The sequence below is a fragment of the Lepisosteus platostomus genome, chromosome 1 (genome assembly GCF_059453375.1).
Source record: "Lepisosteus platostomus isolate fLepPlt1 chromosome 1, fLepPlt1.hap1, whole genome shotgun sequence".
Classification (NCBI taxonomy): Eukaryota; Metazoa; Chordata; class Actinopteri; order Semionotiformes; family Lepisosteidae; genus Lepisosteus; species Lepisosteus platostomus.
In genome coordinates this window covers 69,411,377-69,438,217 of record NC_142611.1, presented here as the reverse complement: position 1 = coordinate 69,438,217, position 26,841 = coordinate 69,411,377, and the positions used below count along the sequence as shown (strand labels likewise).

Here is a 26,841-nt window from a genome sequence, read left to right as displayed (position 1 = left end):
GGCAGGAGAGTGTGGATTCCTGTTGAAGTAACTGGGTAGGAGAGTGTGGATTCCTGTTGGAGTAACAGGGCAGGAGAGTGTGGATCTTTGTTGGAGTAACTGGCAGGAGAGTGTAGATTCCTGTTGGAGTAACGGGGCAGGAGAGTGTGGATCCCTGTTGGAGTAACTGGGCAGGAGAGTGTAGATTCCTATTGGAGTAACAGGGTGGGGGAGTGTGGATTCCTATTGGAGTAACAGGGCAGGAGAGTGTGGATTCCTATTGGAGTAACGGGGCAGGAGAGTGTGGATTCCTATTGGAGTAACGGGGCAGGAGAGTGTGGATTCCTATTGGAGTAACGGGGCAGGAGAGTGTGGATTCCTATTGGAGTAACTGGGCAGGAGAGTGTGGATTCCTATTGGAGTAACGGGGCAGGAGAGTGTGGATTCCTATTGGAGTAACGGGGCAGGAGAGTCTGGATCTCTGTTGGAGTAACTGGGCAGGAGAGTGTGGATTCTTATTGGAGTAACAGGGCAGGAGAGTGTGGATCTCTGTTGGAGTAACTGGGCAGGAGAGTGTAGATTCCTGTGGGAGTAACAGGGCAGGAGAATGTGGATTCCTGTTGGAGTAACAGGGCAGGAGAGTGTGGATTCATGCTGGAGTAACAGGGCAGGAAAGTGTGGATTCCTATTGGAGTAACAGGACAGGATACTGTGGATTCCTGTGGGAGTAACAGGACAGGAGAGTGTAGATTGCTTTTGGAAAAATGGGGCAGGAGAGTGTTGATTCCTGATGGGGTAAAGGGGCAAGAAAGCATGGATTCCTTCTGGAGTAACAGGGCAGGAGAGTGTAGATCCCTGTTGGAGTAACAGGGCAGGAGAGTGTGGATCCGTGTTGGAGTACCAGGGCAGGAGAGTGTGGATCCCTGTTGAAGTAATGGGTCAGGAGAGTGTGGATCCCTGTTGAAGTAACGGGGCAGGAGAGTGTGGATTCCTGTTGGAGTAACGGGGCAGGAAAGTGCGGATTCCTGTTGGAGTAATGGGGTAGGAGAGTGTGGATTCCTGTAGGAGTAACGGGGCAAGAGAGTGTGGATCCCTTGTGGAGTAACAGGGCAAGAGAGTATGGACATGGGATCCATTGGGATTCTCTAATGTTTTGGTCCGTAAGAACATGTGCAGTTATCACACGTGAGCTCCTTGCCTTCGTAGCCAGTGTGAAACCCAATGACACAGCTCCAGGCTCAATGACACAGCACCAGGGTCCAACTCTGTTTTGAGCAGTTTATTACCAGCTTACCTGACACCCTGACCAGGGCAGCTGACACTGTAGAAAGAAACAGTTACAAAGCTTATATCAAAACTTTAGAAAAAGACTGAAGTGTGCAGACAGAAAGAAACGAATAAAAACCTTCTAAAAAAGCCACATGAAAGTGTAGCAGAAAGATAGGCATGAGGTGTGTGAATGTCTCAGTCCAGTGGGGCTTCTGTGTCAGAAGAGGTGCCCAGCTCTGTTGTCCCAGCATGCCCCACAGAGCCCTGTCTCTCTCTCGGTGTCCCAGTGCACCCCACAGAGCCCCGTCTCTCTCTCTAAGTGTCCCAGCGCCCCACAGAGCCCCCTCTCTCTCTCTGAGTGTCCCAGCGCCCCACAGAGCCCCCTCTCTCTCTCTGTGTCCCAGCGCCCCACAGAGCCCCCTCTTTCTCTCTGTGTCCCAGCGCCCCACAGAGCCCCCTCTCTCTTTCAGTGTCCCAGCGCCCCACAGAGCCCCGTCTCTCTCTCTCAGTGTCCCAGCGCCCCCTCTCTCTCTCTCAGTGTCCCAGCGCCCCACAGCGCCCCGTCTCTCTCAGTGTCCCAGAGCCCCGTCTCTCTCTCTCAGTGTCCCAGAGCCCCGTCTCTCTCTCTCAGTGTCCCAGAGCCCCGTCTCTCTCTCTCAGTGTCCCAGCGCCCCCTCTCTCTCCCTCAGTGTCCCAGCGCCCCGCAGCGTGCCGCGGTAGATGCTGATGTTGAGCTGGTCGTCGTGGTGCAGCAGCTCGGTGTGGAAGCTCCCGGGCAGCAGCTCTGTTAAGAACTCCGGCGTGCCGTGCTCCTGCCGCAGCTCGGACGCCAGGTACAGCACTGCCCCCTGCTGGCACAGGTGGCGCAGCGTGGCCAGCAGCAGCGGGTAGGTGTCCCGCGCGTACACGATGTCTGCCCCCAGGACGAGGTCCCAGTCGGAGGGGAAGTGGGCGTGGTCGAGCCCCCAGCTGAGCGCGCGGACCGAGGGGGGGTGGGGCCAGCAGGGGGCGGGCTGGTTGGCCGAGACGTTGCGCTGCAGCTGGGGGAGGGCGTGGGGGAGGTCCGTCAGCGTCACTGCTGCACCTGCAGGGGGCAAAACACGGCTCGGTGAGGGACTGGTCAGGGTTCGAGTAGGGGTCAGACTGGGGACAGGGAGAGGGGTCGGGCTGGGGTCAGGGAGAGAGGGGTGTGGTCTGGGTTGGTTCGAGGGAGACAGTAGGGGTCAGGCTGGGGTCAGGGATAGGGGTGTGGTCTGGGTTCGAGGGAGACAGTAGGGGTCAGGGAGAGGGGTGTGGTCTGGGTTCGAGGGAGACAGTAGGGGTCAGGCTGGGGTCAGGGAGGAGAGGGGTTTGGTCTGGGTTCAAGGGAGACAGTAGGGGTCAGGCTGGGGTCAGGCTGGGGTCAGGGAGGAGAGGGGTGTGGTCTGGGTTCGAGGGAGACAGTAGGGGTCAGGCTGGGGTCAGGGAGGAGAGGGGTGTGGTCTGGGTTCAAGGGAGACAGTAGGGGTCAGGCTGGGGTCAGGGAGGAGAGGGGTTTGGTCTGGGTTTGAGGGAGACAGTAGGGGTCAGGCTGCGGTCAGGGAGGAGAGGGGTGTGGTCTGGGTTCGAGGGAGACAGTAGGGGTCAGGCTGGGGTCAGGGAGGAGAGGGGTAAGGGCTCGAGAAAGGTCAGAGTTGGGGTTCAGGCAGGCACAGTGAGTTGTATTACCCAGACGAGCAGCCAGGATGCCCACAATGCCAGTCCCCGATCCGAGCTCAATCACACGCCTCCCGGCAAAGTCGAACTGCTGCTCCTCGAAGTACCGGCACAGACAGAGAGCCTGGGCAGAGACAGACCAGGAACAGGCTCAGCTCAGGCATCGACTGCAAGCAAGCAGACGTCCCACACACGCCCCCTACCGGCAGACCGGGCTAAAGCAGGCGGCCGTCCCCGGGAACACCGCACTGCCCTGCGCGAACTTCCATCTCGGGATGAAACGGTATTCCCACGGTCCAACATGCAAACCCGCAGGAAAAGCGAGAAACCAATACAGTCATTTTATCCAGGTTAACTTTAAAGGAGCCGTTTTTCAGTGCCAGCGTCCCCAGTTGTGACCCCCCAGCCCCTCACTCACCGCCTCCCAGACCGGAGCGGCCACGCCGAGGCTGGCGCTGAACTCCTGGCAGATCCGCAGCTCCTGCCCGCTGAAGCGGTACGCCCGCTCCTCCGAGAACGAGTCCGAGAACAGGCGGCAGTCCGCCGGGAACAGGTCGTCGTGCTCCTCCTCGACACTCATCGCCGTTACAGTTAAAATACAACAGAGTTTAAAAACAGATTAAAACGAGGGCAGCGCGGCCGCCCCGTCACAGCCTCGGGAGGCGAGAGGCGCAGCCAACATCTGGGCGAGCGGGCGCTGAACTGGGCTTCTCTCGGCTGCCCCGGGTGGAGCCGGGCCCCTCTCAGCCCGCTCGCACGGTCCGGGTCGGCAGGGCTGAGCGCGAGCCAGCAGGGTCCGCTTCTCACGCGGCGAGCACGCGCGCCCTCGGCACACCGAAGGCAGCGAGCGCCACGTAGGAAGAAGCGGAGGGGCGGTTTGGTTACATGTTGATGACGTCGTTTTCAACAGCGGGGTTTGTAGTTCCTTAGCCCAGTGCCCCCGCTGCTTCCCATATTTTGAAAATCTTTGCTACGTCGCGACAGGCAGCCCATGAAAACTACGCATTGGGAAGTACTCTGAGGATCTCGAACTATTCGAATGAGAGACAAACATCTTAATTCAACATACACACTCCGATATTGTACAGACACTTCGGAGCTCTAACAAGAATGCTCTTGCCATACGCGGACCACAGTTAGACCGTAGGACCCTTTCCGTCATCCCAGTTGAACACGAGTGCGTACAGCAGCTAATCCGTGAGCTTCTGCAGTTCATCCTTCTAGGAAACGCGCGGTACGCTACTACTCTGCAGTATCGGAATTGCCCAGCAGATGGCGCCAGTGTTCGTACGAACACCGTATCGCTGTTTCTTTAATAGAACAACACGGCGTTTCCAGATCACAGATACGCAGCCTGGTCCTACAAGAAATGTCGCAGACTGACCTACACAAACCAGGCAGGAGCGAGGCGTCTGGCGGGTGAACGTACAGAAGGCGACAGGTCCGGACAGTGTTCCCGGACGGGTCCTTCCTTCCTGTGCCGACCAGTTGGCCACGGTTTTTACAGATATTTTTAATATTTCACTTCCCGTGAAATATTTAATCTTCCGTTCCCGTGTGTTTCAAGAAAACCACCATTAAACCAGTGCCAAAGAGAAATACTGCGACCTATTATAATGATTACAGAGCGGTAGCGCTCACATCGGCCGTAATGAAATGCTTGGAAAGGCTGGTCATGAGGCACAGTAACACTATTGTACCCGAGTGCAGAGGCCCCCTGCAGTTTGCATACCGGCGTAACAGGCCCACTGGCGACGCTGGTTCCCTGGCTCTTCACACTGCCCTGGCTCGTTCGGATGATAAAGACACACGTCAGAACGCTATTCATTGATTCCAACTGTGCCTTTAAATCTGTAGTTCCATCCAGACTAGACAGGAAGCTTAATGTCCTGGGTATCAGCCCCTCTCTATGCAGCTGGATTATGGGGGCATAGGTGGCTCTGTGGCTAAGGATCTGCGCCTGTGGCTGGAAGGTTGCTGGTTTGTATCCTGCGGAGGCTACTCTGTTGGGCCCCTGAGCAAGGCCCTTAACCCCAGGTGCTCCAGGGGTGTTGTACAATGGCTGACCCTGCGCTCTGACCCCCAGCTTCTCTCTCCGTCTGTGTGTCTCATGGAGAGCAAGTTGGGGTCTGCGAAAAGACCAATTCCTAATGTAAGAAATTGTATATGGCTAGTAAAGTGATCTCTCTTATCTGTGGGTTTCCTGACTGGCAGCCCTCAGACTGTGAGGGTCGATGGAAAGCTTTCTTCCTTGATATAGGAGCTGGGTGCTTAGCCCCCTGCTGTTCTCCTTGTGGAGCCACCATCGCCTGGCCAGACACAGCTCCAACTCCATCTACGAGTGCCTTGACAATAATCTCTCCCTCAACGCCATCAAAACCAAAGAGCTGCTCAGCGATTCTAGAAAGCAGGGTGGGGACCACACCCCTATTCACGTCAGTGGGGTGGCTGTAGAGATTCAAGTTCCTGGGTGCCTTCATTACTAATGATTAAACGTGGTCCCAGCATGTAACTGGAGCTACAAAGAAGGTACAACAGCGCCCTTACTTCCTCCGACAGGTGGAAAAAATTAGCCTGTCTTCAGCTGTCCTTACTACATTTCACAGGTGCGCTGCTGAGAGTGTGCTCATGTGTGGCATTACTGTGTGGTCTGGCAGCAGCTCGTTGTCTGATCACAGGGGGTGATCGGGTCAGCCCAGTCCATCACTGGAGTACAGCTCCCCTCTGCTGTGGACATTTCTACAACTGGCTGTCTCAGGAAGGCTGGGAAGAATCGCTAAGGACAACAATCACCCTGGTTTCTCATATTTCTCCCCCCTTCCCTCTGGTAAGCCTCACAGGAGCATAAAGAGATGAACCTCCAGATTCAGAGACGGTTTCTTCCCGCAGGCTGTCAGATTACTGAACTCTTCCCCTGGCTCTGGCTCACACTGATGTGTTTTTTCCCCTCTCACACTGCTTGTGCTGACTTGCTTGTTTTAAAGTTGTGTGTTATTTAAGCTGTGGTTGCTGCTGCTGCTGTTCTGAGTTTGTGTTCTGGTGATCCCTCAATGTCTTTGCATCGGGGCCTACATGTAATTAAGCAGTTCACTGCACGTGCGCAAACGACAGACTGAGCTGACCCTAACCTGCAGGAGTGGCACAGAACGGAGGCGTCTGGGACGAGCTGTGCTTCCATGTTGCTGAGCCCGACACCCTGGTATCTTCAACACAGGGTTGGGCAAGATCCTCCAGTCAACTAACTACCAGCAACACAATGAGCTATAAAGGCCAAATGACCTCCTCCCAGTTGGACTCCCTCTCGTTTCCAGTTAAAGCTGCTCTCTTACGTTATCGGTAGGGGTCTAGGTATCGGCTCGGGTGAGCACGTGCTGTACCGTTCACATGTTGCTCCTAACTCCAGGTGCAGGAGTAACAGAGCGCTTTCAGGGCTGGACAGAGGTCAGTCCACCAGCTAGCTCAGGGTCCAGTCGGGCTCTGAGGGCCCCAGGGGTCCTGCAGGAGTGAACTCTGACCCCGCGCGTGCCATGTGCAGGCTGGTGAGGTCCTGGAAGGGGGAGCTGGTCAGGGGGGAGTTTCCTGGAACAGCCCCGTCCTGCCCGGAGCGGGACAGGGACCGGGATTCTGGGTAGCGGGGCTCGGCTGGACGGGGGGCAGCGCTGGGAGGGGGGGGGTCGGCCAGCTCTGCTGACTCAGCGCGGGACGCGCTGGCCCGGCCCCAGCTCGGCGGCCGTGAAACGCCCCGCAGCGACTGCTGGACACTGGACTGCCCTGTTCCACTTGGCCTCGTTCCCGGGCCAGACTCCCCCGCCTTCGCCCCCCCCCTGCCGCGTGGACCCGGGGCCAAGGCTGTACACAAAACAGCACGCCGCTCCCTGCCCTGGTCCCCGAGGAAAACAGCACCGCCGGCGGCCCAGCGAGGCCAGCCTGGGCCAGGCCTGGGTCTACACAGCTGCTCTCAAAACCAACTCGATACTCCTGGGTCAAACACATTCGTACAGGTGAACAGCACCAGCCGGCCACTGCTTCTGCTGTCTGTAACATTCTTTTTCACCAGGGGCCTCTGAGCCTGATGAAAAAGACCGAGGGGTCTTCTTGACCCGTCGATGACGTCTTCTGGACAGCGTGGGGCAGCATTTAAAAAGGCAAACCCACGTCAGGACAGACAGTGATGAAGTGTAGGATTTAGAGAGATGTATAACACACTATCGAGGGCTGATTTCGAGGGCTGTGTACGACGCTGGTCACCACACGCTTGACAAGAGACTGCTGCTCTGGAATCCGTGCAGAGAAGAGCAACCAGATACACAGGCTGAAGGAGCTGAACCTTTTTAGTCTTGAACAGAGAAGATTACAAGAGGAGGCGGTTCAAGTTTTCGCAATCCTCAAAGGGCACTGACCATCCTCAAACCTGAGGACACAAGTGGAAAGTGCACAAGTGCGTTTAGAAAAGTGCAAAGGGGAAGAGCATTGAACATTTAAAGCAGGAGACTCGTCTTTACGTAAAGGGCTGTGGGAGTGTGGAACAAGCTACTCAGCGATGTTTATGAAGATGACACTCTGACTGTTTTTTTCGAGAAATGGGTGGATTTTGGGGCCAATTAACTAACTATCAAACGGGCTACAAGGGCCAAACAGTCTCGGCCCATTTGTATCCGATCAGCTGTAGATCGCAGCAGGCCATGCTCCAGGCGTGGGCTGTCACCTGGGAGGTCGTGAGTAATCACACGGCCCAGTCCGGCACCTGCAGTGTCCAGCTCTGGCTCTGCGCTGTCGACCTGCACGCTGTTGGCCCAACTTTCCTGCTTCAGCCACACAGGAGCACCACGGCGTGGATCTGGGCCCTGCACTGAAATCACAGTGAGCTTACATTGATGGACTTTCCTGTCCAACCCTGCGGATCTGTCTGGCATCATGCTCTCGGGCTCAGAAAAGCTCTGCGTTAATATTAACCAGAGACTCCAGGGGCGTCTGAACTGGGATGCCCTCCTTTCTAGTAGTAAAGGGAACTTTCCAAGAGCTGCTCAATGCCACACGCCTCCGCGCTCCGACATCTACACAACACTTACAGGTTGTTGGAGCCTGCAGCAGAGACTCCTGGGAGTGATCCAGTGAGGAATTATGGGCCGAATCCCACTGGAGCTGGAAGGCTGTGCTCACTCACATCAGGGCCTTCATGTTCAAGAACTATACAGTTCACGGACCTTTTCGCCGGAGCAGTGCAGACTTCACCCACCTTCAGCTCATACCTCTGACTTTACATAATTCCTGGCACGCGGCTTCGCGGGCAGACCTTGGTCCCAGCGTGGACTTGTTTTCAGCGCGCAGGCTGGCAGGGTACAGTAAACAGGTAGTGGTGCCAAGCTCTGAGGCATGCTGTCCGCCCTGCCCTCTACCCCAGCTGGCAGTGCTGCCCTTCTCTCTTACGAGGTGGCATCAGAACGGCACAGGGATCCTGTGCTACAGTGGCACAGCACTCCACACTCAGACTGTGTGTGTGTGTGTGTGTGTGTGTGTGTGTGTGTGTGTGTATGTGTGTGTGTGTGTGTGTGGAGTCAGTGTGGTGTGTGTGTGGAGTCAGTATGGTGTGTGTGTGTGGAATCAGGGCAGTGTGTGTGTGTGTAGGGGGAGTCAGGTCAGTGTTTGTGTGTGGAGTCAGAGCAGCGTGTGTGTGTGCGTGTGTGGAGTCAGGTCAGTGTGTGTGTGTGTGTGTGTGTGTGTGTGTGTGTGTGTGTGTGTGTGTGTGTGTGTGTGTGTGTGTGTGTGTGTGTGTGTGTGTGACTGGGCCAGCGAGAGAGTCTGGACAGCTGACTCAGCACTGAAGGGCTCTCAGTTGGTGGCTGGCAGGGTGGGGCTGGGCTGGCCAGCTCAGGTCCTGGCACGTGGGGAGACCAGAGTGATGACAGCGCAGTTCCCACTCCGGGTCAGACCTGCTGCTGGCTCGTGCATCCCACTGACCCCCGGGACAGGCGGCCGGCCGACAAGCCGGAAGAAATCAGGGATGAAAGGCTGAGGCTCCACGAGGAACGTATTCACCATTGTTGTTACACTTGGCTTCAAGCAGGTCACTGACATGAGGATCTCAGCCATGTGTTTCAGACAAAACGGCCGTGACCCCAGCAGGTATCAGGTGACCACAGGCGAGAGGGACGCTGTCAAACTGCGCAGGAGTTTAAAAAGCCCCCACTTCCACTATTATACTAAAGTGAGTATTGTGGCTCTGCCAAAGACAATGAGGTATAATAAATAAAAACCTGTATATTTTAATTAATATTGTCTTATTGCTAGCATCAAGAGAACAAACAGACAAAGTCTCACATTAAGAAAAAACATATGTGCAACAAAATAAATCACCTGTCCTAGTTGTACATATTGAGGTCACTTGGTCTGATAACATAAATAAGCAGCATCAAATCACAGCAGCTGTAGTTTTTACAGGTAAAGAGTTTGAATGGAAACTCCAAAACCCTTAATTGTGCTCAGTCGCTTGCTTAATGAGATTACAGCTCCTTGAAAATTGCACATTTTAAGGTACGTGTTGAATCTCATATACAGTAGGTACACACACAGCTCCATCGGTCTCATCTCTGATATCAACAAAGAAGCTTTAATTAAGCAAAAGGTTTTTTTTCTTAATTAAAAAAGGAAGCTCAAGTTGAGCGCAAACCACATGAGAAAGTGGGGTCCCCAGCAGCAGGACTGGGGACCGCAAGTTCAAGCCTGCTGCAGTCTCCAGGACCTCTGTCCAACCCTCTGCTCTTCATGTATTAAAAGTCAAGCAAGTCGAGCTCCAGTTCCCTCTGTGATTGCAGGCAGGACTAGTGCTGAGGCCCCCACAGCAGCAGAGTCAGCAGAGAGACTGGGCCACCACCTTCGACAAACAGCGCCCCACGTGCCCGACCGCCGCTAACGCCACAGAGCGTCGGTAGATTCGCGCTCAGCGCAGAGCTTTCTGGGACATCGCCCTGAAATTCTTTATTACAAGCGAGGCTCAGTGGTGAAAAAAAAGTCACGCCCGCATTCTCGGCCCTGGATCGACAGCGAGAGAGCTCAGGAACCTCAGCTCTGCTGTCCGAGACCTGAGGTGCAGCTCCTGTCTAGTAGGCAGATGGTCAGCTCCCGCCTAAAGGTCAGGTGGTCAGGTGGTCAGCTCCTGTCAGCTTGTCTGGCGGGCAGGGGTCAGCTCACACCTAGTAGGCAGGTAGTCAGCTCCTGTCTATTGGTCAGGTGGTCAGCTCCTGCCTAATGGTCAGGTAGTCAGGCGGTCAGCTCCTGTCTAGCGGTCAGGTAATCAGGTTCTCTGCTGGTGCCTAGCGGTCAGGCGGTCAGCTCCTGTCTAGCGGTCAGGTAATCAGGTTCTCTGCTGGTGCCTAGCAGTCAGGTGGTCAGCTCCTGCCTAATGGTCAGGTGGTCAGGTGGTCAGCTCCTGCCTAATGGTCAGGTGGTCAGGTGGTCAGCTCCTGTCTAGCGGTCAGGTAGTCAGGTTCTCAGCTGGTGCCTAGCAGTCAGGCGGTCAGCTCCTGTCTAGCGGTCAGGCGGTCAGCTCCTGTCTAGCGGTCAGGCCCTATTGCACTCCGACCCCTCAGGTGAGCCCCGTCCTCGTGGGGCCCTCAGATCCTGGGGCTCAGGTTCCGTCCTGCCCCCCAGTTCAGGTGGGGAATCCTGGGTCTTCCTCGGCCCTTCACCCCCGGCGCCCTCATCTCTCGATGAACTGCAGGCTGATGTGGCTCTGTGGCACCAGCAGGGTTCTGGTCATGGGCCGGACCTCGCCGCCCTCCGGGTCAGGCTTCACCTCGAACCGGGTCAGAATCTGAGGGGAGGGGAGGAGAGAAGTGAGACCTGTCACCACTGGTGAGGCTTAGTAAGGAGCCTGGGGAAAAGCAGTTTTTAAAAGGCAGTTACAATGATCGTTGTAGTCTGTGTATAGTTACTATTTTATGCTATTACCTCTTAAGCACTATTTTCTTAATACTTTTAACAAAATGACCCCTTGCAGAAGCAACCTGGACCTATTACACAGTAAGAGAGCCCTGGCTCCTGACCAGCTCAGTAGCGCCCCCTGCAGGGCGGCGCAGGACTGCCTCTCACCCGCGCCAGCGCCAGGTACAGCTCCAGCTCCGCGATGCGGCGCCCGATGCAGCTGCGCTTGCCCACGCCGAAGGGGACGGACGCGTAGGGGTGGTGACCCTCCTCGCGGCTCAGCCAGCGCTCGGGCCAGAACCGGGCCGGGCTGGAGAAGAACCGCGGGTCGTGCGATGTGGCGAAGTGGCACAGAGTGATGAGGGTCTGGGGTGGGGGGGGAGAGAGGAAAGGTCATCAGGGGTCTCGTCAGAGAGAGCCGCTCATCCACACTGCAAGAGAGGCGCTGTCACACCGCACGGACGTCATCCTAACAGTCAGGAACACAGGATCCGGCACACGAGAGGAACAACCGGCCTGTCTGGCCTGTTTGGTAGTTGACCGAACCCAGGATCTTATCCTGACGTTTCTTTAAAGAAGCCATATCAGCTCCAACAACGTGGCTGGAAGATTGTTCCACACTCCCACCACTCTTTGTGTAAAGGGGTGCCTCCTGTTTGCAGGTACAAATGCACTTCCCTGTAGTTTCTACTTGTGCCCTCCAGCTGGACTCTCACTGTCCGTGCTGAAGAAGTCTACTGGCTTTGACTTTGTTGATGTCTTTGAGGATTTTGACTTTGTGCTTGAAGCGCTTTGAGAAGCCACTTCTAAAGGAGAATTATAAGATAAATATTACTTAATATTACTTATATCGCATTCCCCCATTGGTCTTCACTGTTCAAGGCTGCAAGGTCTGCTTGCACACTGGGGGAAGGGAGGGATCGGCTGCTCACCTTCTTCGGGATGAGGTATCCTCCCACCTGGATGTCTCGGTCTGCGATGACCCTGGCGTTGGCAGGAATCACTGGGTACAGCCTGGAACCGAGAGGGGGTGTGAACGGGGCAGCGGCAGAGAAAACGAGGGAACGAGACTCAGAGAGAGAGCTGGCTGCCCAGAGAGGACAGGCTGTGCTCCCACTGCCAGCGGGGAGAGACAGAGACAGAGGTGCACTTCCTACTGCACTGTGACAGATACTCTGGGATTAGAGAAACATTCTTCCCCTAAATTCAGAAATCTAGTCCCAGAGTTCCCACACCTGCCAGAGTCAGAACAGCTCCCAATCCCACTGGGAGATTGGGAAGGGAACTCAGTTGAACTGGCAGCCCAGTATTTGATCTCCTGTCACAGCCTGAGGAACAGTGAGTCTGTCTCCCAATAATGCTCCATCTGTCTACAGTATATGTCAATATTTGATTATATGTCTTTGTTGTAAATACCTGTAATATGTCTGTAGATTTCAGTTTACTTTTATTTTTGTTTTGTTTAATGTTAATTTTATTATTTTTATTTGCTTTGGCAACTCTGATTGTACACATCGGTCATGCTAATAGAGCACCTTGAATTGAATTGAATTGATAGAACAAGAGAGAGAATGAGGGAATGAGACTTGGAGAGAGAGAGAGAACGAGGGAGCCGATGGAACGCGACTCAGAGAGAGAGAATGAGGGAACGAGACTCGGACAGAGAGAAAGGCACAGGTCAGTGCCTCACCTGAGTACCTCCTTCACCACGGCCTTCATCAGAGGCATCTGGGCCACGTCCAAAGCCCCTGGCACCTCCCAGCCACCCAGGACCCCCTCCACCTCCCTCCTCAGAGCACTCTGCACCTCGGGGTGACGAGACAGCTCGTACAGAGCCCAGGACAGTGTGCTGGAGATCTGAGGCCACAGAGACATGGGGAGGTTAATCCAGTTTCTCTGGACAGTACTGGACACTCAGTCCTCTGGGTTGTTAATACAGTTTCTCTGGACAGTACTGGACACTCTGACCTCTGGGATAGGGGTATTATTCCAGGTGTTGTGGACAGTACTGGACACTCTGACCTCTGGGAGGGGGTATTATTCCAGGTGTTGTGGACAGTACTGGACACTCTGACCTCTGGGAGGGGGTATTATTCCAGGTGTTGTGGACAATACTGGACACTCTGACCTCTGGGATAGGGGTATTATTCCAGGTGTTCTGGACAGTACTGGACACTCTGACCTCTGGGATAGGGGTATTATTCCAGGTGTTGTGGACAGTACTGGACACTCTGACCTCTGGGATAGGGGTATTATTCCAGGTGTTGTGGACAGTACTGGACACTCTGACCTCTGGGATAGGGGTATTATTCCAGGTGTTCTGGACAGTACTGGACACTCTGACCTCTGGGAGGGGGTATTATTCCAGGTGTTGTGGACAGTACTGGACACTCTGACCTCTGGGAGGGGGTATTATTCCAGGTGTTGTGGACAGTACTGGACACTCTGACCTCTGGGAGGGGGTATTATTCCAGGTGTTGTGGACAGTACTGGACACTCTGACCTCTGGGATAGGGGTATTATTCCAGGTGTTGTGGACAGTACTGGACACTCTGACCTCTGGGAGGGGGTATTATTCAAGGTGTTCTGGACAGTACTGGACACTCTGACCTCTGGGATAGGGGTATTATTCCAGGTGTTGTGGACAGTACTGCACACTCTGACCTCTGGGATAGGGGTATTATTCCAGGTGTTGTGGACAGTACTGGACACTCTGACCTCTGGGATAGGGGTATTATTCCAGGTGTTCTGGACAGTACTGGACACTCTGACCTCTGGGATAGGGGTATTATTCCAGGTGTTGTGGACAGTACTGGACACTCTGACCTCTGGGAGAGGGTATTATTCCAGGTGTTGTGGACAGTACTGGACACTCTGACCTCTGGGAGAGGGTATTATTCCAGGTGTTGTGGAAGGGCGCTCTGGTGCCCCCGGAGGGGTGGGCACTGCTCACCGTGTCCACTCCGGCCAGCAGCAGCTCGGTCACGTTGCCGTACACCTGCTTCATGGGGACGCCCTGCTGGGACAGGTAGTAGGTCAGGTATCGGCCCTCCGGAGTCTCGCCCCGCGCCACGCGGGCCCCCTCCTCCGCCAGCCGCTGGTCAATGTGCCCCTTCGCTGAGAGAGAGAGAGAGAGAGGGGGGGCATCAGTACCAGCGCCACAAGCAGCCACGTGGGCCAAGACTGGACCGGGCCCGGGCCTGGTCATCTCTACTCACCAAACTCAAACATGTAGTCCCAGCACTGGCAGAAGGTGCGCCAGGGCTTGGGGAAGAGGCGGTGCAGCCAGCGTGGCATCGCCATGGTGAGCAGCGTCATGACGAACATGGTGTTGATGGCCTGGATGAAGCGCTCCGTCTCCGGGGGAACCTGGGGCTCCAGGCAGCCGATCCGGGACTCGAACAGCACCGAGGAGATGCCTGTGGAGAAACGTCAGCTCCTGATCCGTCGGCACATCCCGGCAGGGCGGGGCTGGGCAGGACCGGTGGTCTAATGGGCCAGCAGTGACTTACTCGGCCGGCTGAAACAATTCGGGATCAGCTGGGACTGGGGCTCTGGAAACGGGGCGGGATCAGCTCTCAGTGCAGCCGGAGGGGGCAGGTCAGGACGCAGCCCTCTTTGAACCCTGCACTGCAGACACTCCTTGTGCCTTTGACCCCTACTGAGGGGGGTCTGCAGGGCAGGAGCCTCTGGCGGGGCTGAAGGAGCCAGTGCCAAGCAGGCCTGTAGAGTAGGAGAATGTCTCTCGCACAATTCAGTGCTGGTGCGCTTCGTGGTGGACTGTCTCACTGTGCTTGCGATCCTCAGCAGCACTGACACTCTGCCTTGACTGTGCTGTGCCAGGCCTCCCTCTTTAGTCACATGACGCAGGCCCAGTAAAAAGATGCACCCCTCCTTGCTCACAGCTCTCGGAAGATACTGTTCCCTTTCAAAAAAAGTGTAGCTCTTCACACCCCCCACCCCTACCACGTGGTGCCCCATTTTATACCGGTGCTCACCCTCCAGCCCGAAGCGGTAGAACTCGCTGGCCACATCCTTGACGACGCCCTGGGCGTTCTGCCGGCGGCTGAACTGCAGCTTGGCGATGAGGTCCGTCACCACGCTGTTCAGCGTGTCGCCGTACGCCTCCACCGCGCGCGGGCGCAGCATGTGCTTGCCCAGCAGGCTGCGGATCGCCTGCCACTCCTCCCCCTCCCTGTGCGGGCAGACGGACAGAGGGTCAGGGGTCAGGGGTCAGGGGTCAGAGTGAGCAGAATGTAAAAGCAGCTGCCGGGGAGTCCGAGCTCCAGTCCCCCGAGTGCCTCTGGTTTTCATTCCTCAGGAGCATAACTAAACTAATTATGCATTTGAATGGGACCAATTAGCCCTCTTCCCAGGAGTGAAGGAGCTGGTGTAAGGAGACTGAGAAGTCCCACTTGCCTGTGGCTGTGGAAGACGGGGCATGTTATTGGTTAACGGGCTACTCAGGAAAGGGAAAAGGGGAACAGGTGCGTTTGGAAGTGAAAACTGCAACCCAGGTGTGCTGGTGAAACCCATTCTATGAGATCCTTGCGGACACAGCTGGGGGTTCGGCAGTCGATGTGCTACGGAGCAACTAAAACAAGCATGTCACTCTGATGCTCTTCACTACCAACACAACTACGAGAGAATGGCCCAGAGTGCATTCTGGCACCTGACGGGTTTACCGCCTTCCTGCGCCTTCACTTCCTGCGGCTTGACGTCCCCTAACCCCCCCCCCCAGGCCTCGGCCGTGTCAAACACCACGCGTGAGGGAAAGACTGAGTGACATAAGCGCCGCGGAGCGTCTCCGCCACCGCAGTCCTGACTCACGTCCTGTGCACTGCTTGGCCAACCCCCCCAGGCAGAGAGCGGCTCTGCTGAGTCACCATCCTGCTCTCTCTTACTCATCTCGTTCCCTCTTCGCCATCATGACTTTCTCTTCCTTCTCCGCTGCTGTTGTGAAAATCCTACCCAGAATCAGAGGAAATCACCTATTTTCTGAAGGCAGATTACTGTAACAGACAGGAAAGGCAGAGGCGCTGACGTAATCAGATTGGGACAGCAGCATTGCCACCAAGTAGCCTGATCTCATCATCAGAAGCTCAACAGGGCTGGTCCTGGTCAGCACTGGGATGGGAGACCTCCAGTGCTACCCAGGTTGCTACTGTTAGTGGTGTTGGGGGACCAGTAGGGGGTGCTCTTCTCCCTGGACCAGAGTTTCCAAACCACAAAGGACACTGGGCTGTGGGTTTAAACTGAGGCCCTGACCGTTCAGCCAGTAAAGATCCCAGGGCTGTTTGGTCTGGCTGAATCCCACTCCAGTGCACTCTGGCACAGCTGCAATTCTGCATTGGAATAGGTGGGTCCAGTCCTACGTGTAAAAGACTTTGGAGTCCTTTGGGATTAAAACTGCTATGTATCTGAATAAGATAGATAGATAGCTCAGGTGGGGAGCTGCGTCAGCATGCGTAGGCTGCAAAGGAACAAGTAATAGGTTTATTCCATGCTGAAGAAGGCTCCACGGGGGAAACGTTGTGTTTTCTATCTTCTTTTTATCAGCATGGAATAAACCTATTACTTGTTCCTAGAAAGATAGATACTTTATTGTATCTTATTATTAATAAGATACATATAATAATAATATTATTCTTATTGTACCTTATTATTAATGATTTCCTGCCGGCGCTCAGGAGAGCAGAGGACAGAATCTGAGAGAGCGAGCGGGGGGGTCGGACTCACGCAGTCAGCAGTCCGTAGGCGTGTCCGCGCAGCTGTCGGTAGTCCTTCCAGGAAGAGAGGTCGGACCGGATCGGGTGCTGCCCCTCCTGCCGCAGGACCTGTTCGATCAGCGCGGGCTCGGCCACGTGGACCGTCAGGATCGGTCCGAAACTGGCCTTCCACACGGGACCGTAGCGAGCGCGGCCTTCCACCTGCAGCCAGAGGAGTTACTGATCAGCCCTCCAAAAAACACAAACTGCGGAAGACCAACAGCTGTCCGGCAGCCCACGCTGCAGAGCGCGCGCGGTCACTCAGCTCTGAACAACAAACACTCCATCTGGCCCACCACCTGCACCCTGAAGCAGGGCAGGACACTCCATCCAGCAGCAGGAGCACCTGCTTGGACTGACTGGATCGACACACAAGCGCTTTGTGGACCTTCAAAGCTCTGGGCAGAGCACACTGGCAATAATTAAGGATAACTAATAATTAGGGATAAGCTGGATCACAGACACAGTGAAAGCTGCTGGACTCGGCAGATCCTGCTCTCTACTGGGCTGGCACTCGGCTGGCATGTGCCCAGGGGTGGCCTGTCCCTTGGCAGCAGGTGGGATCTGGTACGCAGCCCAGGAGCATCACCACAGCATGACTCACCCTGACCTGTTTTAACCATTTATTCGCTTGGGTGACGCCTTTATTTATCATAGGTGACCTCGAAAAGGTTACAATTATCAAATCGCAGCACGTAATGTAAATATGTGTATCTATTGTCTGTATACACACCAGGTGTGACAGTGGATGACAGTATATTACATCAGCATGTGGAGGTGAGGTGTGTAGGCTGCTGATGTCATTGTCGCGAATCATGATGTCATGAAGCTGCACTGCCAGTCCTGCACACACGGCCTCTTACACACACGCTGTGCACGCTCACACTGCACGTGCACCACCCTGCTCACACTCACACCGCACACAGCCTCTCACACCCTGTTCACACTCAGACTGCAAATGCACCCTGCTCACACTCACACTGTGCACACAGCCTCTCCCACACAGCGCACACTTACACAGCGCACACACTCACACTGTGCACACACTCACACTGTGCACACAGCCTCTCCCACACAGCGCACACTCACACAGCGCACACACTCACACTGTGCTCACACTCACACTGTGCACACAGCCTCTCCCACACAGCGCACACTCACACAGCGCACACACTCACACTGTGCACACAGCCTCTCCCACACAGCGCACACTTACACAACGCACGCACTCACACTGTGCACACAGCCTCTCCCACACAGCGCACACTTACACAACGCACACACTCACACTGTGCACACACTCACACTGTGCACACAGCTTCTCACTCCCTGCACACTACACACACAGCCTCTCACACCCTGAGCACACACAATGCACACACTCACACTGCACACACAGCCTCTCACACCCTGTTCACACTCACACTGCACATGCACCCTGCTCACACTCGCACTATGCACACAGCCTCTCTCACCCTGTGCACACTCACACTGTGCACACAGCCTCTCTTACCCTGCACACATTCACACTACGCACACAGCCCCTCACACCCTGCACACACTCACACTACGCACACAACCTCTCACACCTTGCAGACACACACTGTGCACACTCAGCCACCTTTATTCAGTTGTAATTACACATACCACACTTTACAAGAGTCAAATAAGTTTTTCTACAAGCCCTACTAAGCCTGTAATTAAGAACTGGCATTACCTCTTGCTTTGGTGATGGATACTGTGTGAAAGTAAAGAGGTACTGAAGTAGAATCATTTAATTATCCACCTCATCCATATCACACACTGAAGCCCAGGTGAAATGCTGCTGTCGTAGAAAAGTGCATTGAATTCACAGGAATTGCAATGTAAAGCACATAGAGACAAATTCTAAATCATTATGCTGGTACTAGGAAAGGACTTAAAAATCATCTTTATCACGACTGTTAAAAACTTCAATGACATGAAGGTGCAGACTTGAGTTTTTTGTCCCTGTCATAAACTAACCCCCATGTGAACAGTGCTGCAGACACCTGGAACACCTCAACACCTCCATCCCAGTGCTCAGCAGCCAGGTTTCCCTTTATAATCCAATACCGCCTGTTTGACAACCAGGCTTTGCCATCCAGTACAGACTGTCTGACAACCAGGCATTATAAGCCAATATTGACTGTCTGATAACCTGGAATTATTGACTAACACAGACTACTGACTGACAACCAGGCATTGCAATCCAATACTAACTGTCTGACAACTACGCATTATTGACTAATATCAATTGTCTTACAACCGGGCATTATAAACCAATACTGATCGTCTGACAACCAGGCATTATTGACTAATAATATCAAATGTCTGGCAACCAGACATTGTAATCAAATATCGACTGTCTAACAACCAGGCATTATTGACTAATACCGACTACCAACTAACAACCAGGCATTATAATCCAATACCGACTGTCTGGCAACTACGCATTATTGACTAGTACCGACTATCTGACAACAAGGTATTGTAATCCAATACCAACTGTCTGACAACTAGGCATTATTGACTAATACTGACTGTCTGACAACCAGGCATTGCAATCCATTACAGACTCTGGTACAAACAGGCATTATAATCCAATACTGACTGTCTGACAAACTGGCAAAATAATCCAACACTGACTGTCTTACAACCAGCCAATCTGCAGCAGAAGATAGTAATGGTTTCTGGGTCATCCTATATGATATTATCTATGACTTCACTAAGATGCAAACAACTATTACGTATAACTTAACTCTCAGAGATTCGAATTCTATTGCACATTCACGAGAAACACTTCTCTGGTGGACCGTGGCTGCCAGCACACACCTGCGGAGGGGAGGGCTCCGTATGTTTCCAGCCTCTTACGGCAGGAGTGCTTGAGCCCCCCCCGCGCTGGCAGGTGGGAGACAGGAGCGCTGCGGAGGGTCAGTCTCAAGGCCATGGCTTGTGTGGTGGACAGCGGTATCGATTCCTCTGAACAGCAGATTACGGCTGCTGTTGAGAAGGTTTGTTTGTCTGGCGCAATCTAGCTGTAACCTTTCAGATCTGGATTCTGAAAACCAGTATGTTTTTTTTTTCCTGCTGTTTTGGGAAATCCCTCTTAACTTATTCAGTATCGCTCACAATAAAACAGCCCAGATGTGTGAAATCGGGCGCGCATGTCTTTCAAATTATTTTAACGTAGAATTCATATTTTGTAACACAAAATCACCCCAGCCCAGCCAACAGGTAACACATAGATATATCATATTAGCTACTGTCCGTTCAAAATAGTGCAAATTTGTTTTTCTGGCATCATTATAAAAAATTACAACATAAATTGGACAGACGTTAAACACGAACTCGTCGAGTGTCTTCAGGTTAGGTGTCCGTGACTCTGTGAGCGAAGGGCTCTCACCTGCAGCTCGTGCAGCCGGGACAGACCCCCCCTGGCGAAGAGGTCCCACGCGAAGCTGAAGCCGGAGGGTCCCGGCATCTCTTGGAGGGTCTTGAGCGCCCGATCCTGCCTCGGCAGGGACACCCTGCTCTCCCACACGCTTTCCAGCCACCTCACCACCGGAGAGGCGCTCCGAGCGGTCCCTTTGAGAGCCTGCAGCATCTTCTTGGGCGGATGTCAGAAATCTTAGGAAGCTGTTCAAAACAGAATTCCTGTCCCCCCACTTCGGCTGCAGCTACTATTTATATTTTACCGGCACGCCGGTACTAGATCACGCCCCCTTCCACATTATTCATCAGGCCTACCCATCACAAGGTGCCGCCAGACACGCGGCAGCGGGACCTAACCCGGGGGGGGCGGGGAACGTTCGGAAGGTGTGTCCAATCAGAACGCAGACGCGGAGCCCGTCCCCCCTCTCTGTGGGCGGGGCCCCGAGAGGGGGCGGGGCCAGTGATCAGCTGGAGGGACTGAGCAGCAGGGCTGGGGCGGGAGCCGTGTCGCGCTTAAAAACTTCAGGAACCTCTCACGTCATCCATCCTACCTGTACCCGCCCCTGAGAGGGAGAGCACACTCTCACCTGCTCACAGCGCAGGAGACGGCCTTTCGCTTTTACGACCTTTTAGGACAGTATATTTAGGGACAGTGGGAGCCAGGTGTAAGAGGCAGTGCGGAGAGGATGAACGCGCAGCGCGGTTAGGGTTCACCTGAAGTAACAGCCTCTTCCGAAACAACATTTTTAATCGCGCTGTTCCTGCTGGACTCAACTGATTCATTCTCTGTGTAGTATTATTTCTTCCCTTTTTCTTTCTTTCTGTCCGTCCGTACACCAACACCGCTGCTGTAAAACAAGTTGCCCCTCGGGGATAATAGACACTCTCTTTCATTACGCATGTGATATGGCATCATAATCTCATTCTTACATGAAATTACAGCTGTCCGTATGGGAAACTCTGGTCAGAGTGAAACTCCTCGCTCTCGGTTACGGCTCCTGAGCAGAAACACGTCCGAGGCCCGGAGACACGTCAGGCGGCGGGGCCGTGAGTCAGCCCGCCACTCGGACCCTGCTGGGAAATTGCAGCAGTCCGGGCTCCTGCGCCATGACGCGCGCAGCAGAGCGCACTTCCCGAAGCCCCGGCAGGATGTTCCCTGAAAGGCCAAACTTTCGCTATGATGGACGAGTCGTGAGGTCATGCGACAATGAGCGCCCGAGAATTTGGGTTAAACCACAGAAGGCCGCCTATTGAGGAGATGAATCCATAACCCCTGGACGAGACCGGGGTTAGCGCCGAATTGAAATTAAACCGGTGTGTTGCCTGCAAAATATCAGTCCGTTGGGATTCAGGACCGGCCCATGTAAAGACATACGAACATAAATCCGTCCGCGTGCAATATTCGATAGCAGTGACACTGTAAAAGATCACCCTGAAGATGCTGTCTATAGCCCCACTCCCGCTAGCGGTTCTCCTTCGAGACCGCAGTTTGCGCCAGTAAGGGGTTAACCGCAGCGCGGATGACTGGAAAGGTTTGCTGACTCAGGCGACAGCTCGTGGGATCGGCCTTTGAACTCCCAGAACAAAACACAGTCGACAGAGAGCTAGTCCGGGGCTCCTGACCCAGTTCCAACTCGCACACTGTTGATGGGTAATTTTCTCCTGGGTGTTCAGCATTAATGTTTGAGCTGGGTTCCTGGAAGGCAGCCCAGACTCGCGCTGCCCCGAACACACCTGTACGCAGACCCTGGCACGCGTGTCCAAAACACCTCCCCACGGAACAATAACCTCTACCACAGCGAAACATCTGGTCTGCCGCGAGTCGGCGTTTTCAAAGGACCCCCGTTAAGAGTTATTAATTTGTCGGGCTCACTGAAAACCGAGTGTCAGCGTTCGTTTTGTTCTGATACCCATTCCAGGAGGCCAGCGCTCGGCTGTTTTCCCGGGGGGGTAAATTCGCCGCTGGGCGTGTTGCCAGACAGCTACTGTAAATAATTCCCGTCAATGCAGAGATTAGCCCTGGGTTGACGGGTCGGGGAGGGGGCGAGACTAGAGTGTCTAGAATAACCATTTTTATTAAAAATATATATAAATCCATCTCCAGAATGACATGGCCCACACCCTCACCCGTTTCACAGATTTTAGAGATCTTTAAAATTGGCATTCTCCTTGCCAAAACGCTGTCTTTCTTACCCTCCCCACCCCTCCTCCTAAACAAAACGCCTTTATTGAAAAGACTATCTCCTTTTCACACGTAGTCAACGAGGAGCCTAGAGATGTCATGAACTGTCTTCAGGTAATTTCACCGCGGTCCCGAGGCTCCGGTTTCTCGCGCGGCGCAGCAATTATGTCGGAAACAAAGGGGTGACGTCACGAAGCCGTCTGAGGGTCTGCGAGTCTCTGCGAGAGCGGAAGTTGAGGTGTCACACTTTAGGATTGAGAGAGGCGTTTCCACGACGATGTATTATTCTGGAATTCACGGAGGTCTAATAGAAGTAACGGGAAAGCGTCCTTTGTCTTGATTTGGGGGTAATGGCCAAGATAAAGTCGAGATTTTTTTTCAGCGCGACAGAGAGATGTTCTTCACCATGGGGGGGGGGGGGGGGGGCAGACCCCCCCGATAGGCTCGCACGCATCCCGGTGTGGCTCGTCCGACAGCAGCCGCGTGCGTGGGTAAAGTCCGCGGGAGAGTATCTCGGGGTTATCTGCCTGTCGTGGATCATTCCGGCTTTTGAAACTGCAGGCTCCCCTTCCCAGTAGTCGGTACAGAATTAGAACGACCAGCACAGCGCGCTCAAACACCCGAGTCCTCTCGCTTTATCTAACAGAAAGCACCTTTCGCCCATTTCAGATTAGGTCAGCCGAGCTGTGTGGTGCAATGCCCAGGTCTCACAGAATCCCTTGAGCCTTAAACCCATTGCCCATTATCCTCAACAGAGGGGCCAGCGTCTGTGCAGAGCCCTGCAGCACAGGGTTCACTTCAGGAGGAAAGGGCAGTGGAACCCATCAGGTATGTCTGCCGGCCACAGAGCCCTGTGTACAGTCCTCCAGAGGCGTGGGAGCATTGCCCAGTTTCATCTTTACTTTAGTCTCCCCAGAGTCCTGTTCCTACAAATCGTGTGGATTTAAAGCAGACTCGTCCCCTGCCTGTGTTTGGGAGAGCAGAACAGGCCCAACAGGGCTGGGAGGTCACGCGAGTCACATGTCGCCACCGGTCCTGGACCTTTCCCACAATCCATCTGAAACAGAGTGATGCAGCAGGACGCAAAAGTATTTTGTCATTTGTGTTCAGGCCAGTCCCGCCCCGCTTTAACTTTTATTGCAGGTTGAAAAGAGAAGATCGTTCAGTTCTGCATCAGCGGATAATAATAATTGCTTACACTTATATAGCACTTTTCTGGACACTCCACTCAAAGCGCTTTACCGGTAATGGGGACCCCTCCACCACCAGTGTGCAGCCCCACCTGGATGATGTGATGGCAGTCAAGAGTGCACCAGTACCTCACCACACACCAGCTCTCAGGGGGGAGGAGAGCAGTGATGAAGCTAGTTCAGAGATGGGGATTATAAGGAAGCCATGATTGGTAAAGGACAATCCAGGGCTGCCATACTGTATAAATGGCTGACCCTGCGCTCTGACCCCCAGCTTCTCTCCCTGTTGTGCGTCTCATGGAGAGCAAGCTGGGGTATGTGAAAAGACAAATTCCTAATACAAGAAAATGTATATGGCCAATAAAGTGATCTTATCTTATCTTAATTTGGCCAGGATGCTGGGGTAACACCCCTACTCTTTTTGAGAAATGCCCGGGGATTTTTAATAACCACAGAGAGTCAGGACCTCAGTTTTATGTCTCATCCGACACAACGATCTTGTAACATCTGCATTACTGCAGCTGTGAAGCCACAGCTGAGCCGGCTGGTTCTGGCCTAGGTCACAGTGTGGCCGAGGTCTGCCTGCTCCTGATCTCGGACATTCTCCAGTCCAACAACCTCGTCGACAACAAATTCAAAGACATGTGCCTGTGTTCTAGGGAAACATCTGTAAGCCGAGGGGCTGTCTGAAAACAGCGGCGTGCCTCAGTGGGTGAGAGGTCACTGTGACAGTGGGTTGTAGAGCAAAGGTCCGCTGGAGGGCAGAGGTCATCGTGACACACTCTGTCCCAGTCTGAAGCAGCCCTGGGCTCGTCCACCCCCTCCCTCTCGCTGGTAGACGTGTGGCATCACGGTAGACTAATGGCAAAAGGTCCTGGCTTTGCTCTGGTTTGAAAGACAGATACAGAGGAACCATCACGTAGCGATGCTTAGACACACAGCACAGCCCTGCCCTGAACTTTCCCCTCATTCCCAGCTCCCATGAGCCCTCCTCGCACCGCAGGGACTGCTGGGATGCCTGCTGGAAACGCTGTGCCGGGAATCACAGGAGGGGTCACCCCGTCTCTCTCGAGCCACACCCCCCCCCCCCCACCAACTGACCGCACTCTCCACAGCACAGCACACACTGGACCCAGCGGACTCTCACCAGCCAGGCACTCCTGCTCAGAGGCACCAAACCTCACATCCACGCAGCCCCTTTCTCTAAGCCAATTAAAATCAGCACATTTCAGCACATTTCGGTCAGCTGGAAAGATTACCCAAGTTTTATAACGACACCCAAGAAGTAAGTGTATTGAGAGGTTTATGGAGGGCTTTGGTTACAGTAAATTTGGATTTACGCGCCTGAATGAGGGCGGACCTCCTTGTCCACGGGCCGAGGAGGCTGGGACCCCCTGGGGAAGAGGAGCGACCAGGGGGCAGCTGCAGAGCTGGAGATGGGGAGGAGGAGGGAGGCGGAGAAGAGGGTTACTGTGCGTACAGGATTCAGAATGTTGTAGGTGAGGAAATAACGTCAGGACTGATTACAAATTACCGACAGCAGAGGCTGAGGTCATCCCTCGCAAAACGTCATTATAAACTTCATCTGATGAAGCCAGTGGCATTCTCAATTACGAGCCGACCGTGGTAACGGGGAGACCAGGGGAAGCTGCAGACACAAGCTGACACTTGCCGTCTGCTGGGCAGGTCCCCGACTCCTCCAGCACGGCCGACTGGAGGTGTGAAGGTCTGAGTTAGCGATTGCAAGAGGGCTGAAGTTTGTTTTCTTTGTTTAGTTCAGTTGCAGGCTGACGCACAGGCCGAAGAAAGACAGCTCACCGCAAGCTCTCCGCGCTCGGAGGAAAAGATTCAACACCGGGCCTGCGGGGCATCTGATGAGAACACGTCAGGAATACCTTCAACCCCAGTCTGAGCTCTAAATCCATTTCCTAATCCGTCACGGTGTTGGTTTTGATACTCTTTCCTTGACGACAGGTTACAGGCAGAGGCGACGGCTATTTTCCCCTCGTCAAGCAGTTCAGCTCAGGAAAGGGGAACGAGACTCGTCTTTGCTGCAGTCGAGTGGCTGGTTCGGGTGACCCTCCACGCCGCCGGAATGATAAGCAGACGCAAGATCCCGCGGGAGGGAAAGAAAATCCCACTTCCCAGAGCTCCCCTGTCCGGCCAGCCCTGCCCAGCCCCGTGTGGTATCATGGGTAACGTGATTAAGCCGCTGCCCTAACGAGGAGCAGGTTGCCGCCTGGCTTTCGATCTCCCCCTGTTCTGCAGCGTGTGCAGATGTCCGGCGCCGGGAGCCTTCCAGGCGCTTATAAACCTCACTGCGGTGAAAATGGAAGAGCCCAGTGGAATCCGGGTCCAGCACAGCTTGCAGCTGGCGCAGGCATGTGGTACACAACACCCTGGGAACCGTTCGGAAAAATACCCTGCAGAATAACCGCCGGCGCTGGGAAACATCCCAGCTGGCGGAGATCTGGAAAGATGAACTGGATGACGAGGACTCGGCCAGACAGACCGCGCCAGACCGGATTGCTGGGGGGGGGGGTTGGGGGCGCGGTCCTGCTGGATGAGCTATGGGTTCCCAGCCAACAGGCAAGCAGTGGGAAACGGCTCTGCTTCGCGCCGCGCCCCATCTCGCGGGCCGGCACCATGGCCTGCGGCTCCTCTCCTACCGGGGGGCGCAGAAGATGACAGCCCCCACCCTCCACGCACACTGTCCCCCCTTAACCCTTTAATCCCCAGGCTGGAGCGCTGCGGCTCTGTTCGGGGCCTGTCAAGGAGGGGCCCCTGTGCTCTTCAGAACGCAGACACGCCCTGCCAGCCGATTTTCCATTGTGCTGTTTACAGTCTCTTTCTCTCCGGAAAGCAGGGCGGAGTGGCAGTTGCTTTGCTTCCCCGTCAGCCAGGGACAGGATTTGCAGGAGACCATGAAGGCTGACATTCCCCAGCCCTGAGCGCAGGGCTTTTGAAAAACCGAAACACTGAGCAGCTCGTCTCCAGGAGCAGTGCCAGCGGATCTCACAAGGACAGGAACAGGACAGGAGCACGTCTCTCCTCTCAGACCCCCATGTATCCTTCATGGAAAGAAAGGAATTGAATCAGGAGGCTCTTTACACAAAGAGTGGTGGGAGCCTGGAACAAGCTACACAGCCATGTTGTTAAAGACATGTCGCTCAGCTACTTGCAACCAATGAGCTAGATGGGCTAAAAGGTAAATTTCAGAACGTTCCTGAATCCGGCTTCTAGTGTATATTTAACCGGAAATAGCAGGCTCAGAATCACAGTTAAGATAATACTTGTACTGAGGAGCTGGAGTGAAGGATGAGGCCAACTGATCACCCCGAATCCTAGCGTGGAGAACGAGCACCTTGCTCGAGAGGAGAGAGGG

General features: G+C 54.3%; 2 protein-coding genes across 2 annotated transcripts; both read right to left on the bottom strand.

Annotated features, from left to right (window-relative positions):
- Positions 1-1,243: 1,243 nt before the first annotated feature.
- LOC148678644 (EEF1A lysine methyltransferase 3-like) lies at positions 1,244-3,833 on the bottom strand. Its single transcript, XM_088635690.1, has 3 exons — positions 3,362-3,833; positions 2,956-3,067; positions 1,244-2,332 (listed from the first exon to the last, which is right to left on the bottom strand). The coding sequence occupies exons 1-3, from the start codon at positions 3,521-3,523 to the stop codon at positions 1,905-1,907; spliced, it is 702 nt and encodes a 233-aa protein (XP_088491816.1). The 5' UTR covers positions 3,524-3,833; the 3' UTR covers positions 1,244-1,904.
- A 5,353-nt stretch (positions 3,834-9,186) lies between these two features.
- On the bottom strand, positions 9,187-26,400 carry cyp27b1 (cytochrome P450, family 27, subfamily B, polypeptide 1). Its single transcript, XM_088635645.1, has 9 exons — positions 20,056-26,400; positions 16,603-16,793; positions 14,862-15,058; positions 14,082-14,282; positions 13,817-13,980; positions 12,554-12,720; positions 11,796-11,877; positions 11,032-11,229; positions 9,187-10,753 (listed from the first exon to the last, which is right to left on the bottom strand). Exons 1-9 carry the CDS (start codon positions 20,254-20,256, stop codon positions 10,640-10,642), a joined length of 1,515 nt encoding a protein of 504 aa, XP_088491771.1. The 5' UTR covers positions 20,257-26,400; the 3' UTR covers positions 9,187-10,639.
- Between the last annotated feature and the right edge of the window lie 441 nt (positions 26,401-26,841).